The sequence below is a fragment of the Caloenas nicobarica genome, chromosome 1, assembly GCF_036013445.1.
Source record: "Caloenas nicobarica isolate bCalNic1 chromosome 1, bCalNic1.hap1, whole genome shotgun sequence".
Classification (NCBI taxonomy): Eukaryota; Metazoa; Chordata; class Aves; order Columbiformes; family Columbidae; genus Caloenas; species Caloenas nicobarica.
The window spans coordinates 214,509,499-214,522,885 of record NC_088245.1 but is presented as its reverse complement, the minus strand read 5'-3'; the positions used below and the strand labels follow the sequence as shown (position 1 = coordinate 214,522,885).

At 44.6% G+C, this 13,387-nt stretch overlaps 1 protein-coding gene across 2 annotated transcripts in view; it reads left to right on the top strand.

The window, feature by feature from the left end:
• The first annotated feature begins 500 nt into the window (after positions 1–500).
• POLD3 (DNA polymerase delta 3, accessory subunit) overlaps positions 501–13,387 on the top strand; it is a 30,392-nt gene continuing 17,505 nt past the window's right edge. For both annotated transcript variants that reach the window (XM_065642844.1, XM_065642835.1), the window contains exons 1-7: positions 501–670; positions 2,254–2,309; positions 3,969–4,071; positions 6,104–6,143; positions 7,898–8,030; positions 11,636–11,903; positions 13,112–13,184. In XM_065642844.1, coding sequence (XP_065498916.1) covers positions 611–670; positions 2,254–2,309; positions 3,969–4,071; positions 6,104–6,143; positions 7,898–8,030; positions 11,636–11,903; positions 13,112–13,184 — 733 coding nt within the window. In that variant the 5' untranslated portion in view covers positions 501–610. The remainder of the gene's footprint in view (positions 671–2,253; positions 2,310–3,968; positions 4,072–6,103; positions 6,144–7,897; positions 8,031–11,635; positions 11,904–13,111; positions 13,185–13,387) is intronic.

Genomic DNA, 13,387 nt, shown 5'->3' with positions numbered 1-13,387 from the left:
GAGCCTGGCCCAGGCCGCCCAGGGAGGTTGTGGAGTCTCCTCTGCAGACATTCCAACCCGCCTGGACACCTTCTGTGTAACCTCATCTGGGTGTCCCTGCTCCGGCGGGGGGATTGCACTGGATGAGCTTCCGAGGTCCCTTCCAACCTCTGACATCCTGTGATCCTGTAATTCTGTTACAGTACGGGGCCACGGATCTGTGAGGGGACAGCATGGGGACATGTGAAGCAATGGCCTGGGGCTGTGTGTCTCTGAGGGGACGGCGTGGGGACATGTGAGGGGATGGCATCTGTTTGTGAGGGGACAACGTGGTGACATGCCAGCTCAGCCCATGGCGACATGTGAGGTGACGGCGAGCGCCGCCTGGGCGGGGCGCGCAGAGCGGCGGGGCGTGGCCTGCCCGGAGCGGGGCGGGCACAGGGACCGCGCCGCTCCGCTTCACCCCCCCCCCCCCCGCCCCTTTTTGTCCCCGCGCGGCCCCCGTCGTCCCCGCCCGCGCATCGGCGCGTTGCCATGGCAGCGGGGAGGCGGCCGCGGCCTTGAGCTGCGCGGGAACGGCGGCGGCTCCTCCCGCCCGCGGCCTGCGCGGCCCTGCCCGCTCCGCCCCGCCATGGAGGACGAGCTCTACCTCGAGAACATCGACGAGTTCGTCACCGATCAGAACCGCATCGTGAGTCCCGCCGGCGGGGTGGGTGGGGGCGGGAGGCCGCCGCTGTTGCGCGGCCCCCCCATGAGGCAGCGAGCCCCACGCACTGCCTACCCTCCCCACCAGCGTGGCTGCCGTTGGGGTGGGGGGGTCGACGTGTATTTTTGGGGGACCACATCAGGCTGGGCCCCAACCCCGGCTCTGGAGGTGCTGGAAATGGAGGGGGGGGGGGCAGTGCCAAGGCTGAGGTGACACCGGTGCAGCCCCCCCCGTGTCACCCACCTGCGGGACACGCGTGGGTGCTCAGCCCCCCCGTGGCAGGCGCAGAATAGAAGAGGTTTCCGCAGCTGCAACTGCCTTGTTTACTCAAGTTTTACTCCTTTTCAGGGTGTACGTTCGGTGCCCGGCTGGTTTTGCAGTGTTTGCTTTTCCACAGGTCGCAATGTAGAGTTAATACAGGTTTTTGTCAAGCTGGACAAGAGGTGACTTTCTTGTCAGGATTTTCCCCCCCCTCTGTGCCTTTAAATTAATTTAGTGTCTCTGAAGAGAATTGGTAATTGCATTATTTATATGACAGGAAAGGCAGCTCTCCCCAAATTCCTTATACCACCTAATAGGTGAGCTGTTTTTCCTCAAAAAAACCCAACAAACAAGCAAACAAAACCCCCAAACAAAAATACCCACAAAAAAACCACTATAGTGACAGCAGTGGTTTAGCTCAAGGTATAAATGACAGAAGTGGATGAAACAGTGGGTTTTTTCCCATGAAAGTTTGAGGCATTCCGGCCCACTATTTCAGCTTAAAACTCAAATTACTACTTACTGACTGTAGCTTCTTGAAGCCTGGCTATTTTTTTAGGACAATTCAGAAAAACGGTAAGCACGTGTGTCTGTGTTTCTTTCAAAATAAAGGTGATTTTTCTTTTTTTTTTTTTTTTTGCCTAGAAAGTGATACAGTAAAGTTGGTGCGTCTTGTCAAAGCAGTTGTATTAATGTGCACTGCCCGCGTTGTTGTAATTTATTTCAGTAAGCTGTTAGACTAACGACAATTTAATTGTTGTGTATGAGGCAGGAGACGCCCGAGGATTAGTTTAAAAAGGCAGAGCAGGAGGAAAACCAGGTATAAAACACACGCCTTGCCTAAATAGTACAGCAAGACAGTGGGAGGGCTGGGTTTAGAGCTGTAGCCTCCTGAGATTTATCACGCTGTTGGATTTATGTTGTAGCCAGAGATCCCTGTGACAGGCAAGAGTGTCAGAAATCCAGTAAATATTTGGTAGTTGTTTGGGAGAGCAGTAAGAGCTTCTCACCATTAAAGATTGCGCTGGGGTTTTTTTGCGTTTTGAATGGTTTTTATTTACGTAATGACACTTAAAGAGGGTGTTTCCAAAACCACACCTTTCAGAGTAGGTCATTTGTTTGGGTTTCAGGAATTCAGTCTCCTCAGGCGGGTGGGTGTCCGTGTGCTTTCACTTCTAACAGGTTTTGCTGAGGGTCTAAAGAGTTTGATTTACCCATGAAACAAGCGGAGGATGGAAGGTGAAACAAGTCAAAACACCAAGGTTTTCCTACTGAAGTGTTATTTTTCTTTTTTTTTCTTGTTACAGGTAACGTACAAATGGCTAAGCTATACTCTGGGAGTTCACGTCAACCAGGCTAAACAGTAGGTATTTGTGCATCCCACAAACTTTTTGTTTTGCGGCGAAGCCTTGTTAATTACCATTTTGATTATTGTGGTTGCTGTATTAAAATTACCTCTCTGGAAGTATTTAAAAATCCTCAGGTACAGCCGGTTATGTTATTCAGCATGTAGACAAGTCGTGCCTTGACTGTGATGTGACTGTGCCGTGCTCAGCTCAACACCTTGTGCTGCTTTATATGGACTTGATAATCATAAAAGTCTTTTCCAAACAAAATTATTCTATGATTCTATAAGTACTTAGGTCAGAATAGATGTGTTAGCATTATTATGTAGCTCCTGAAATGCGAATGTCTCTTCCAAACTTGGCTCCAGCCCTGCAGAGCTATGAGAATCTGTCGCTGTGTAACCCAGCTTAGGATGCCATGCATTATCCAAGGATATTGCTGAGAGCAGAATCAGGAAAATGCAAAACAGCTCACGTGTACGGCAGATTCTCATCTGCTCTGATCACCCTGCTGCGGATTTATTAATATCTGCTTACCAGGCTTGATGGGCACAGGTAAATATTTGAAGGACAGGGAGGTCAGTTGTGTTGTCATATATTTTTATTTCTCCAAACAGTATAAATGTGTAACAGTGTCTTGGTGTATTTTCAAGAATAAAAATTAGTGTAGCCTTTTAAAGACAAAGAACGAGCTCCCAAGGATTCTGGGGCTGTTGCTACACAACAAAGTAGAGTTGAGCGTAAGATTTGAAGGCTCTGTAAGGGTGTCAAGTCCCAGAATACAAATATTTTCTCTGTATAAATCTGAGGGTGCTTCAGCGATGGTGTAGACGTCACTGGAGAGCTCTGCTGGGAACAATTCTGGTCGTACAATAAACTAGAAGGAGCCAGGGAACTTTTAGCTGTGAAGAAGATGGCCCAGGTGAAACCGAGGCACTTTCTCATACCCTTCAAACACAACCTGGAGATGGAGAACTCCTGTGGCATCTTTGCGCTTAAAACTCTCTCCTAGAAGCTGGAGATAAGGCAAATGAATTATTTTAGTGAGTTGTGCTGGCTGGGGCAGCACGATAATTGCTGCCTGTCTCTGTGACCACGAAGGTCTTCAAGTATTTGTACCAGAGAATGTCCTCGTGGGGTGTGCGGTAGCATCTCTGTATAGTTACGCGGGAGACTCGTGATAAAGCAGCGGGAGCTGAAAGCTGGAGCATCAGCTCAATCTCATCACGGCTAATCCTGCTCTTTCCTCCCATTTCTGGTCTCCGCATCAGTGGATGTAACTGGGTTTGTATATATACACCTGGCAACGTGATTATGTGCCCAAAATCACCAGTTCCTCTCTCAGGTGTTTCAGAACACTGGGTTTTAATGAGGGAAACAGCCTTTCTTGAGGGGAGACGTTGGAACAAACCACCCAGAGGATGTGAGACCATCTGCAACCAACTGTTAAAGCTTTGAGAGCTTGTTTTCTTTCCACCTGTGGTTTATCTATTTGTTTGACTGAGGTTCTTCAAAGTGGCAGAGGAGAAAGGTGTCTTGGGAAGATTAATCCTGGTTAAAATAACTGTGTTTATGTGAAATGTGACTGTATTTGCTCTCTTTATGTCAGCTTCACGGAAGGGGTGGTGACGGGTTCTTTCCTTTCAAGGCGATTAACGCTGGTTTCTTTTGTGCAGGATGCTGTATGATTATGTAGAAAGGAAACGAAAAGAGAACTCGGGAGCTCAGCTTCATGTCACCTACTTAGTGGCAGGAAGCCTTGTACAGAATGGACACACGGTGAGTGTTTTATTTCTGTTTTCTCTTTGTTCCTGTGTCTTCTGTCTTTTTTTTTGGTGATCTTTTGGTCAAAAGCTGAACTATCTCTCATTTTCCAGTGGGCTAGGTCTTCTGTATGTGTACAAAATAAGCATACAAATGATGGGGAGGAAAGAGCAGCTGGACATCATTTGGTAATACAGTGCTGAATGACTCACCAGGGTTTTTATTTAATTAACTTAAATCTCCTTACCAGTCATCTCTCAATCCTGTCGCTGTTATTGGACACCAAAGATTATAAAACAGTCTGAAGGGGCCTTTGTGAGATCACCTAATCCATTTCCAAGGATCTGCCGTGGAGCGGAGAGTAGTATTTGGAGAGAGGTTGGAATTCAGCTAGAATAGCAAAAAATAATAAATAAATAGCTGGATTTTTCTTGTTAATTAGAGCAGCTTGTTTATCCCGCTATACAAGAGAAACATATATTTATTAACAGTATTTTGTGTTTAAAATGCTTCGACTTACTAAGCAAAGGAATAGCTACTTAATGTATTTATTTTTTTCTTGTTGCTTCTTGTCAGGTTGTCGAGAATGTAATGTAAAATTTCAGACGGGTACCCCAGAGGTTTTTAAAAGATGAGCAAATCAAGTGCCCGTTTCTCTTTGCTTTCAGAAGAATTTCATAGCCAAGCACTAAATGCCTTTGACATTTCACTGTTTATATTTATATACAAGTATCTATATTTAGATACAAATTTAGCTATTCATGTATTTAAATAGTCTAAGATCAATTACAATCCATAGTCTTCATTTAGAATTAGTACTTTTCAGGCTGTCTTGGCATTTTTTTGTAGATAGGGAAACGCACACACAAAAACCCAAAAACCAAAACCAACCAACCAACAGGAACAAACGAAAAAACCTGAAACAAAACAAAAAAGCAAACAAAAAAAAAAAGGCAAAAAACCCCACCACCTTTTTGGCTTTCCTAACTCATAAACTGCTTCACACGCATAGAACATTCTCTTTAAATCTCCAAATCTGCCTGAAATCGAAGGTAATCATTTATTGCGCTAGTTCTGTATAATGGAATATATTTATTTAAAGCTGTACAGGTAGTGTCACATTTATAGCCTGAGTTTAACAGGTTTTCCCCAGATTTCTTCTGGAAATAACAAGGTGTTAGTAGCATCTCTTGGCACACTAGAACCACCCAGAGGTTTGTCAACGCTTCCTATAATATTTAAATTTACCGGAATGTGTTTAAAACGAATGAGTGCATTCCTACATAGGAACAAATAATTATTTTTTTAACTCTTAGCAGCTTGTGTATTTTTAAAACAAGATCTACCAAGGTAAACATATAAAGGTCACTTTTTTTTGTTAAATATCGTATTTTTAATACAACCCTGTGCTTGCTGGTAACCCTGCACTACTGGCTGCTGTCAGTAGATGTAGCCACAGGCTGTGGATTCAGCTGCAAGACTGATCTGTAGGGAAATGTGGGTAGAAGTTGGTCACAAATAATTCTCATCGTGTCTTAAGCGCTGCACGCCTCTTAATTGCAATTTGTTATCCGCCTCAGTGAGGGACCGAGACTCTCAATCGTCCTTTACAATATCAGGTTGCCTACATTTTCTTGCCTATTACTCTTTTGCTGTCTGTGGTATCAATTAAACACAAAATTAATAACTGGGTTTTTGTCCACTCTCTTTCTCTGGCTACTCTCCATATCAGCTGCCTTATTTTGCTTTTTTTCTGCTATATTGCACAGTTGTTTAGTTCTCATTTCATCCGTGTGTCATCTCTCAGTGTCAGGAATGGAGGGCAGAGGATTTTTTTAGGGTTGTAGTGACCCGTGAAACAGTCTGTTGGAAAAGTAGGAAGACAGACCTTTAAAAACTGGTTTAAAGGAGCTTTAAAAACTGTTTAAAGGCACCGATATAAAGCTGCACCTATAATCGTTAGACTTTCTTATTCGATAGATAATGGAAAATATTGGTCTTGCGTACAACAGACTCCAATTTTATGACTGCAATTTATTTTTTACAGTGCCACAAGGTTGCAGTAGTGAGAGAGGATAAACTGGAAGGTAAGCAGATCGTGAAAATGATGTGGTTTCTAACTTTTTTTCCTTTGAAAGACCAGCAAAGTGAGGAAAGCTCAGAACTTGCCATCTGCACGTAAGTGCCCAGTCAGGCTGTTGGGCTCAGGTGTGTACTTTTTGTACCAGCTTTTTCTCAGAATTTTGAATATCTGAGCCAACAGCTGCATAACTTCAGACTTGCAATTTGGGTCTGGTATTTTTTTGTTGTTGAATATTTTAGTCAGCGATTCTTTTCCACCTCCCTGCCACAGCTCCTCCTTAAAGTGGTGCACAGCAGTTTTAGAACAATCGCTCTTTTAGAACAATCGTGAGCCCTCAGGCTCCCACAGATGCTGAAGCAGATAATTCTAGTTATTGGTTAAATGCAACTTTAAATGCCTTTGTTTGCTCTGAATGACTCGAATCTTATTTAAATGTCCCACAAGAACGTTCTTGCTTTTGTTTGGAGTATTTGATTTGACAGTAAAAGGTAAAAAAACCCACAACTGTGACATACTTCTCTTTCCAGGCCTGGTCCTGCTGATGAGATCTGATCCGTAGCAACTGAAACACAACTAAAGGCTCTTCATCGCTTTCAATAACGCCTTTGGCATTTGAAAACATACTGTGGCATCTCTGGCCTTAAATATCCATCCTAATGATCTGACTTTGCTCAGAGGATTTGCGTTATTTTCCTTTTTGAAATCGGAATTTGATTTCTAGCTCAAGTTGTCTTCCTCAGGGTAGTAAATTGTCAAACGGCGCAACTACTATCTGTCATGTTTGTTGGATTGCGTGCGCTGTGTAATGCTCTGTTTCACTGCACAGAAAAGGGCTGTTCGTGTTTTTTGGATTAGAAGCCAGGCCAAAGGTATGACTTACATTTGGAAGAGGCTGAGATTGGTGATGGGAGCAGGGCTGCGCAGTCCAGGCCTGGCCCCAAGAAATGATTCCTGTGTGTATTTTTACAGTGCCTAGAAGCTCTGTCACAGGCCAGGGCTGTGTGGAAGGAACAATATAAGCAATGAACAAAGAATTCCTAAAAAACCAGTGCTCGTCTCGAGGGGATAACGGTCTAAATAGCATCGAAGAGACAAAACATTGATTCCAGCAGGCTGCTGGAGAACACGCTGTGACAGTAGTTGGTACAGCGGACGCTACCTTAATGGCAGAGAGCAGTTCCAGCAGGGCAGAGTTACCACCATCTATTTTCTTCCTTAGTTTTAGGTAGTTTTGTAGATATTCTGAATCCCAAACATTAGATATTTTGAAGGTAAATGCAGAGCTTGCTCTTAATTTGTGTAAGACCCAAGTGTGTACGGTGGAAAACACGTTTTGAGAGGCTCGTGAGGTCTGTTACCTTGAATTTACAATCAGTGAGCACTTGAATAAGGTACAGTTGGATCCTGGGAACAGTTTCTTCCCGGAAAGGGCTGCTGGGCATTGGAACAGGCTGCCCAGGGCAGTGGTGGAGTCACCATCCCTGGAGGGGTTTAAAAGATGCAGAGATGAGGTTCTTAGGGATGTGGGCTTTGTAGTGTGAGGTTATGGTTGGACTCGATGATCTTGAGAGTCTCTTCCAACTGAAATGATTCTATGATTTATACTTTTTCTTATTATTATTTTCCGGTCCTTGCTGTCAAGTGGTCTGTCAGTCTTTCTCCATCCTTGTTACAGAGCCTCGTACTTAAAGTTGCCACCAGATTCTGTCAAGGCTCTACTAACACAGGACTTTTTCTCCTTTTTTTCACCCCTCCCAGCAATGAAGTCCAAACTGGCCACAATTGCGAGTGTGCACGTCTACAGCGTTCAGAAAGCCTTGCTCAAGGACAGCGCACCGCTCTACAACACGGACTATGATATTGTCAAAACAAACCTGCACAACTGCAGCAAGTGAGTTGCGTCTTGATTTTTTTTTTTTCTTTTTTTTCTTAAGGTTTGTGATTTGAGACTGAGATGTTGCTACATAATGCGCTTTGGTAGAAGTCAATGGTTACCAGAAGTGCCTGGATTTCTAGGAAGTTAGAAAAAGATGTCTTCTAAGCTGTGCCAGACCAGTCCCCAGACAGCACATTGTGTGATTCTTTTGTAGACGGAGCTATTTCCAGCTGATGGTTGGTTCACTTGCTCCGTTACACCAATGGGCAGACTGTTCCAGTACCTTCCTTCTCTGATGGCTAGAAACCTTCTTTTCATTTCCAGGCCACACTTAATCATAACCATTTTTATCCGATTCTCAGTCACACAGGAAGAGTAAATTGAAACAGACTTAGAAAAACATGAGTGATGTGCCTAGTAAAGCACTAACGTGAGGTTGCTTTCTGTTTTGCGAGTCCATGTCTTTATCCACTGGACTCCTCTAAAGATGTCTTAGAGGAATTTGTTCTCCGTATATAAGATGAGAGCCTGAGGCATAGGGGAACCGTACAAAACAGACCAAGCAGCAAAAGTGTCTTTCATGGTTGAACTACAGAAAGATTGTTCTGGAATTCATAGAATCATAGGATAGTTTGGGTTGAAAGGGACCTTCACAGCTCATCCAGTCCAAAGCAAGTTTTGATTTATTGCTGTACTGAGGAAGGGGGGAGCCAGAAAAGCTCTGGTGGTGGCAAAACCAGAGCTGAGGCACCACCAGCTGCAGGTGTTTGGGAGGATGCTGGTTGGCAGTTTAGCCTATTATATCCATGTACTAATTAGCTATATTATAACAAGATCTTTCCCCTTGGATCATTCCCTTTCCATATCGCGAATTTTCCCTCTTTCCTTTCACTCATGTATTATTTCTTCTCACCCTTGTGTTGACCCCCGGGCCTTACCTGCAAACTGAGTTAATAGAATTGTGGAATCATTGAATAGTTTGGGTTGGAAGGACCTTCCCAGCTCCCCCAGTGCCCCCCCTGCCATGAGCAGGGACATCTGCACCAGCTCAGGTTGCTCAGAGCCCCGTCCAGCCTGGCCTGGGATGTCTCCAGGGATGGTTCAGCCACCACCTCTCTGGCCAACCTGGGCCAGGCTCTCACCACCCTCAGGGCCAACAATTTCTTCTTCATGTCCAGCCTGAATCTCCTTCCTTTAGTTTGAAACCATCACCTCTTGTCGTATCGCAACAGGCCCTGCTCAAAAGTCTGTCCCCATCTTTCTTATGGACCCTTTTAAAGGCTGCACTGATGTCTCCCCGGAGCTTCTCTTCTCCAGCTAAACACCCCAACTGTCTCATGTCTCAGCCTGTCCTTCCAGCAGAGCTGTTCCAGCCTTGGATCATTTCTGGGGCTCCTCTGGCCCCTCTCCAGCAGGTCCATGTGTGTCCTGTGCTGAGGACCCAGAGCTGGCCCAGCACTGCAGGGGGGTCTCCCCAGAGCGGAGCAGAGGGGCAGAATCCCCTCCCTCCACCTGCTGCTCACGCTGCTGGGGATGCAGCCCAGGACACGGGTGGATTTCTGGGCTGCAGAGGGACTTCAGTCTCCAGGGGTCACCGTCTCTTCTCCTGAACAGTGCCTGGCAGCTGTGGCTTCTCATTTGTATGTGTTTCCACCACGACAGCTTCAACGTGATGTAATCAGCACGTACAGTGCCATGACCAATCTGGTTTAGAAGTGGGATGCCTGAATGTTGTGTCATAGAGTATAGAATTTGCAAGTAGAAATGTAACCGTCTTCAAAACTTTGAAAATAGATGTCCTAGAAGCCGTGTGTTTCAAACGTGAATGTCAATACCCTGGGAAGTGCTGGAAAACTCTGCCGCGATGAAGACACGTTCCTTGGGTTTGGCTGCAGTTGCCTCATTCCAGTCTATTTACTCTCAGGCACCCCTGCGTGGTGATGTTTGTGGCTTAGAGGAGTCTCCTTTGAAACTTGTACATCCAGAAGGTTTTGACAATTCCATTTCTGACGTAGCTTTCTGCAGCTTGTGTATAAATCCCTGCCTGGCTTTGGAGTAGAATTTCTCAAGCAAATTAAGAAAAATTCAGCTTCTTCACTTGGGACCTGGCTAAACTAAATTCAGACTGACCATATTGCCTCTACAACTACATGAATCTTTTTTTTTTTATGCTTGAGACATGGTTCCTGAAGTACCTAGAAAAGACAGACGTGCATCTTTATTGCAAACAAACTGGCTTCTTATGCCTCCTTTGCAGTCCATATATCTCACAAGCTCTGGAGCAAGGATCTTTATTCTCTTCTGTGTTCGTGTAGGACCTGTTATGCTGTGGGGATGGTGGAGGTAGCTAGATGTTGTACTAAGACAAATAATCAGATTTAATGCGTGTTGCTCATGTCAGCTTTCCAAGCGGAAGCGGCTCCTTGCTTGCGGAGCACAGTCCAAACATGGCTTGTTTTTACAGTGATTATTTAGTGAATTTTGGATCAAGCCCACGAGCTATAGTCACACAGGAGCTTTGAGACAAGCCAGCTTCTCAAGCGCCTGCGATGTGTGAGGTTGAGATGTTTGCTGCACAATCAATACAACCATTGACGATAAAACATTATTTGTAGTCTGGAGGCTTCTTGGTCTGTGTGGAGTAGGAGCCAAAGCTGTTCAGAGCGCAGTGTTGGCTCTGCTGAAAACAGATTGAAAGTAGGAATATCTTTCTTCAACATCTTCTTGCCTTCCTTTAAAGGTTTGAATGTCAAGAGATTGCTGCTGCAGCCTGGAAATGCTGTAGAGCTGGTGTTTTGTTCATACATTATAGTTCCTGATCTGAGGAGAAGTGGATTGTGCGCGTGAGCTGCTAATGCTGAGGCACAGAAATTAATTGGCAGAAGGCTGGTTTATTTCTGTTTTATTTGTTATGCAAATAAAAATACGCTGTGTAATTCGGCGGGTTGGAAGGCGTGAGTCTGTGCTCTTTTGTGGGATTCCTGTAGGAAATCTGGAGAGCCTCGCTTGTGATTTGCACAGCGGGGAGTGGAGTTCGGTTATTTTTGGGTCCTGCTATTCCTGACTGTCAGGGAATTGTATTGGAACTGAGAGCACATAGTTTAATTCTTATATCTCCGTATCCCCAAACAATCACGTTTCAGACGGTTACAAGCTGAGATTCATCTTTATCTACTAGTGATTACATAGAAATTACTTTATATAGTTAAGTCTGGATGTTGTGGCTATCTCCTGAGCCGTTTAAGTGGTTCGGTTTCAGTTGTGATTTACTTACCTGCCTGGTGCGATTGCGGCAGCAGCGGACTCTGTCAAAGCATCTGAAAGTTGTAAATGCTTCAGAACGTCAGACAGCTGTAGAATTTATGCTGCACGCTTTAGAGAGTGTAACCCGTTTAGGAATAAAAAGCCATCTATCCATCTCCCCCCTGAGTGTGGAGACAGTCTTACCCCCCACCCCAAAATCTGCACAGCTTGTTTAGCATTTGGATCCTCTTGGTTCTTGCTGACAGCTTCACAACAGGAGAACACAAGACCAGAGAATCGAGGTGCTACTGGCGTAGAAACCCAGGTGAAAACTAAGAAGTTAAAAGGCTAATTAAATTTTCTGCTTCATCACGCAGGTTCAGCGCCATCCAGTGCGCCGCTGCCGTCCCCAGGACGCCGGCCGAGGCTCCTCAAGCGCAGACGACGTCCGCGCGGGCCGGTTCCCAGCCGCCGAGTGACGCCGACGCTGTCAGCGCACCCGTGGTCAACGGCCACGCTCCCTCGGCCGCTAAACAGACCTCACAGCAGCCCAAAGGAATCATGGAAATGTTTGCGGCAAAAGCAGCTTCCAAAGCCCACGACGCAAATAAAGAGACTAAACCGGAGTCTAAGGAGGCCCCAGGTGTAAGTTCCCTCAGCCCTCTGGGTTAATTTAACCATATTGTGCAGTCGTGGCTTCCGTCAGTCATCTTGGGCAAAAATATATCGTGCTACGCTCTCGATATAGCGAAAAAAAAAGGCAGATTTGCTGTAGCTTTGACACTTTGACGTTCCTTTTTGAGCCAGATCTCCAGTACAAACCGGCATAGCTGCATTATTGAGACAATTGTTCCGTTGTCTTCGGTTATGCCAATATATACACCGGTTGAGGATCTTGCTCTCTCCATTGTGCTTAAAAGGATTTGTTTTGAGCAATAAGTGAAATGTGAGAAGTCCAGGTCTTAAAAGTATCAAGGTGTTTAAACTTGGTCTGTGAGGGAAGTTTCAGAGCTTGACCTGTGCAGACTAAATTGTTTATCTTCTCAACTGCTGCTTTTTTCTATTTTCCAGGATAGGATTACATTTTAATTTTAATTGGTATAATTGTTTTTAAAGCGGTGTGGCCAGTAAATGGGTATGAAAATGGTAACGTTCCCTGCATGTGGTTTGGCTTTTTTACAACAGCTGAATACATTTTGGTTCATTTTTCTGATTTTTATAGTGAATTTAGAACTGGTGAAATATTCCTGTCTGAGTGTTTTGAGAACTTTAGTGTTTTAGTTGCCTGGATTTTTTTTTTTTTTTTTTTCATGAAAATAAATGGGATTAGGAGGCCAAACGTAGATGGTTTTTGCGTGTGTGTGATTTTTCACTATGGTGGTGGCTACATTAGCAGAATAGAGCAGCGATATTTTTCGCAAATGGCTCGGCAGACCAGCGTACGTGCCAGCGTAGCTGGATAAAGTCTTCATGGTTTGGCCGATCTGTGTTCTTTCCTCTGTCAGTTACTGTGAATTGAAGCACTGATAGTTTTGCAAAAAAAAAAAAGAACAGTTCTTTACTGGGAACTAACCCAAGTCCCAAGCACTTATTTCAGTAACGCTGTCAGCCATCAGATGGGAATGTGACCCAAGTTAGATTTGAAGGCGTAGCTAAGGAGTCAGAATTAACTTATTTTGACCCTTTGCATGTACTAATATCTTCAAATTCTCCTGAACAGACACTGGAATCTAAGACGCTGACTAGTCAACAAATTCTATGTATTTATTTTACTTGTCCAGAAGCAGTGCTATGTTTTTTGAGGGCCGCGTGGCGTGAATAATTCCTGTGGTTTCTCCTCTGTTTGCTTCTAGGTGTCAGCAGCAAGCAGCAAACCACCAGCAAAGAGCAGCATAATGAACAACTTCTTTGGAAAAGCTGCCATGAGTAAGTGCTTTATAACACGCATCTGTTTTTCAAAAACCATTGTGGTCAGGGACCAGCCTGCTGGAGTTTTTAAGAAAATAAATAAATAAAAATCCTGAGGGATATTGGAAATATCTCCCTTTTTTTTTTTTTTTTAAAGGTAAGTAGCAATTAAAATAAAATCAGTGATATCAGATATCTTGTGAGAGGCATAAACAGAATGG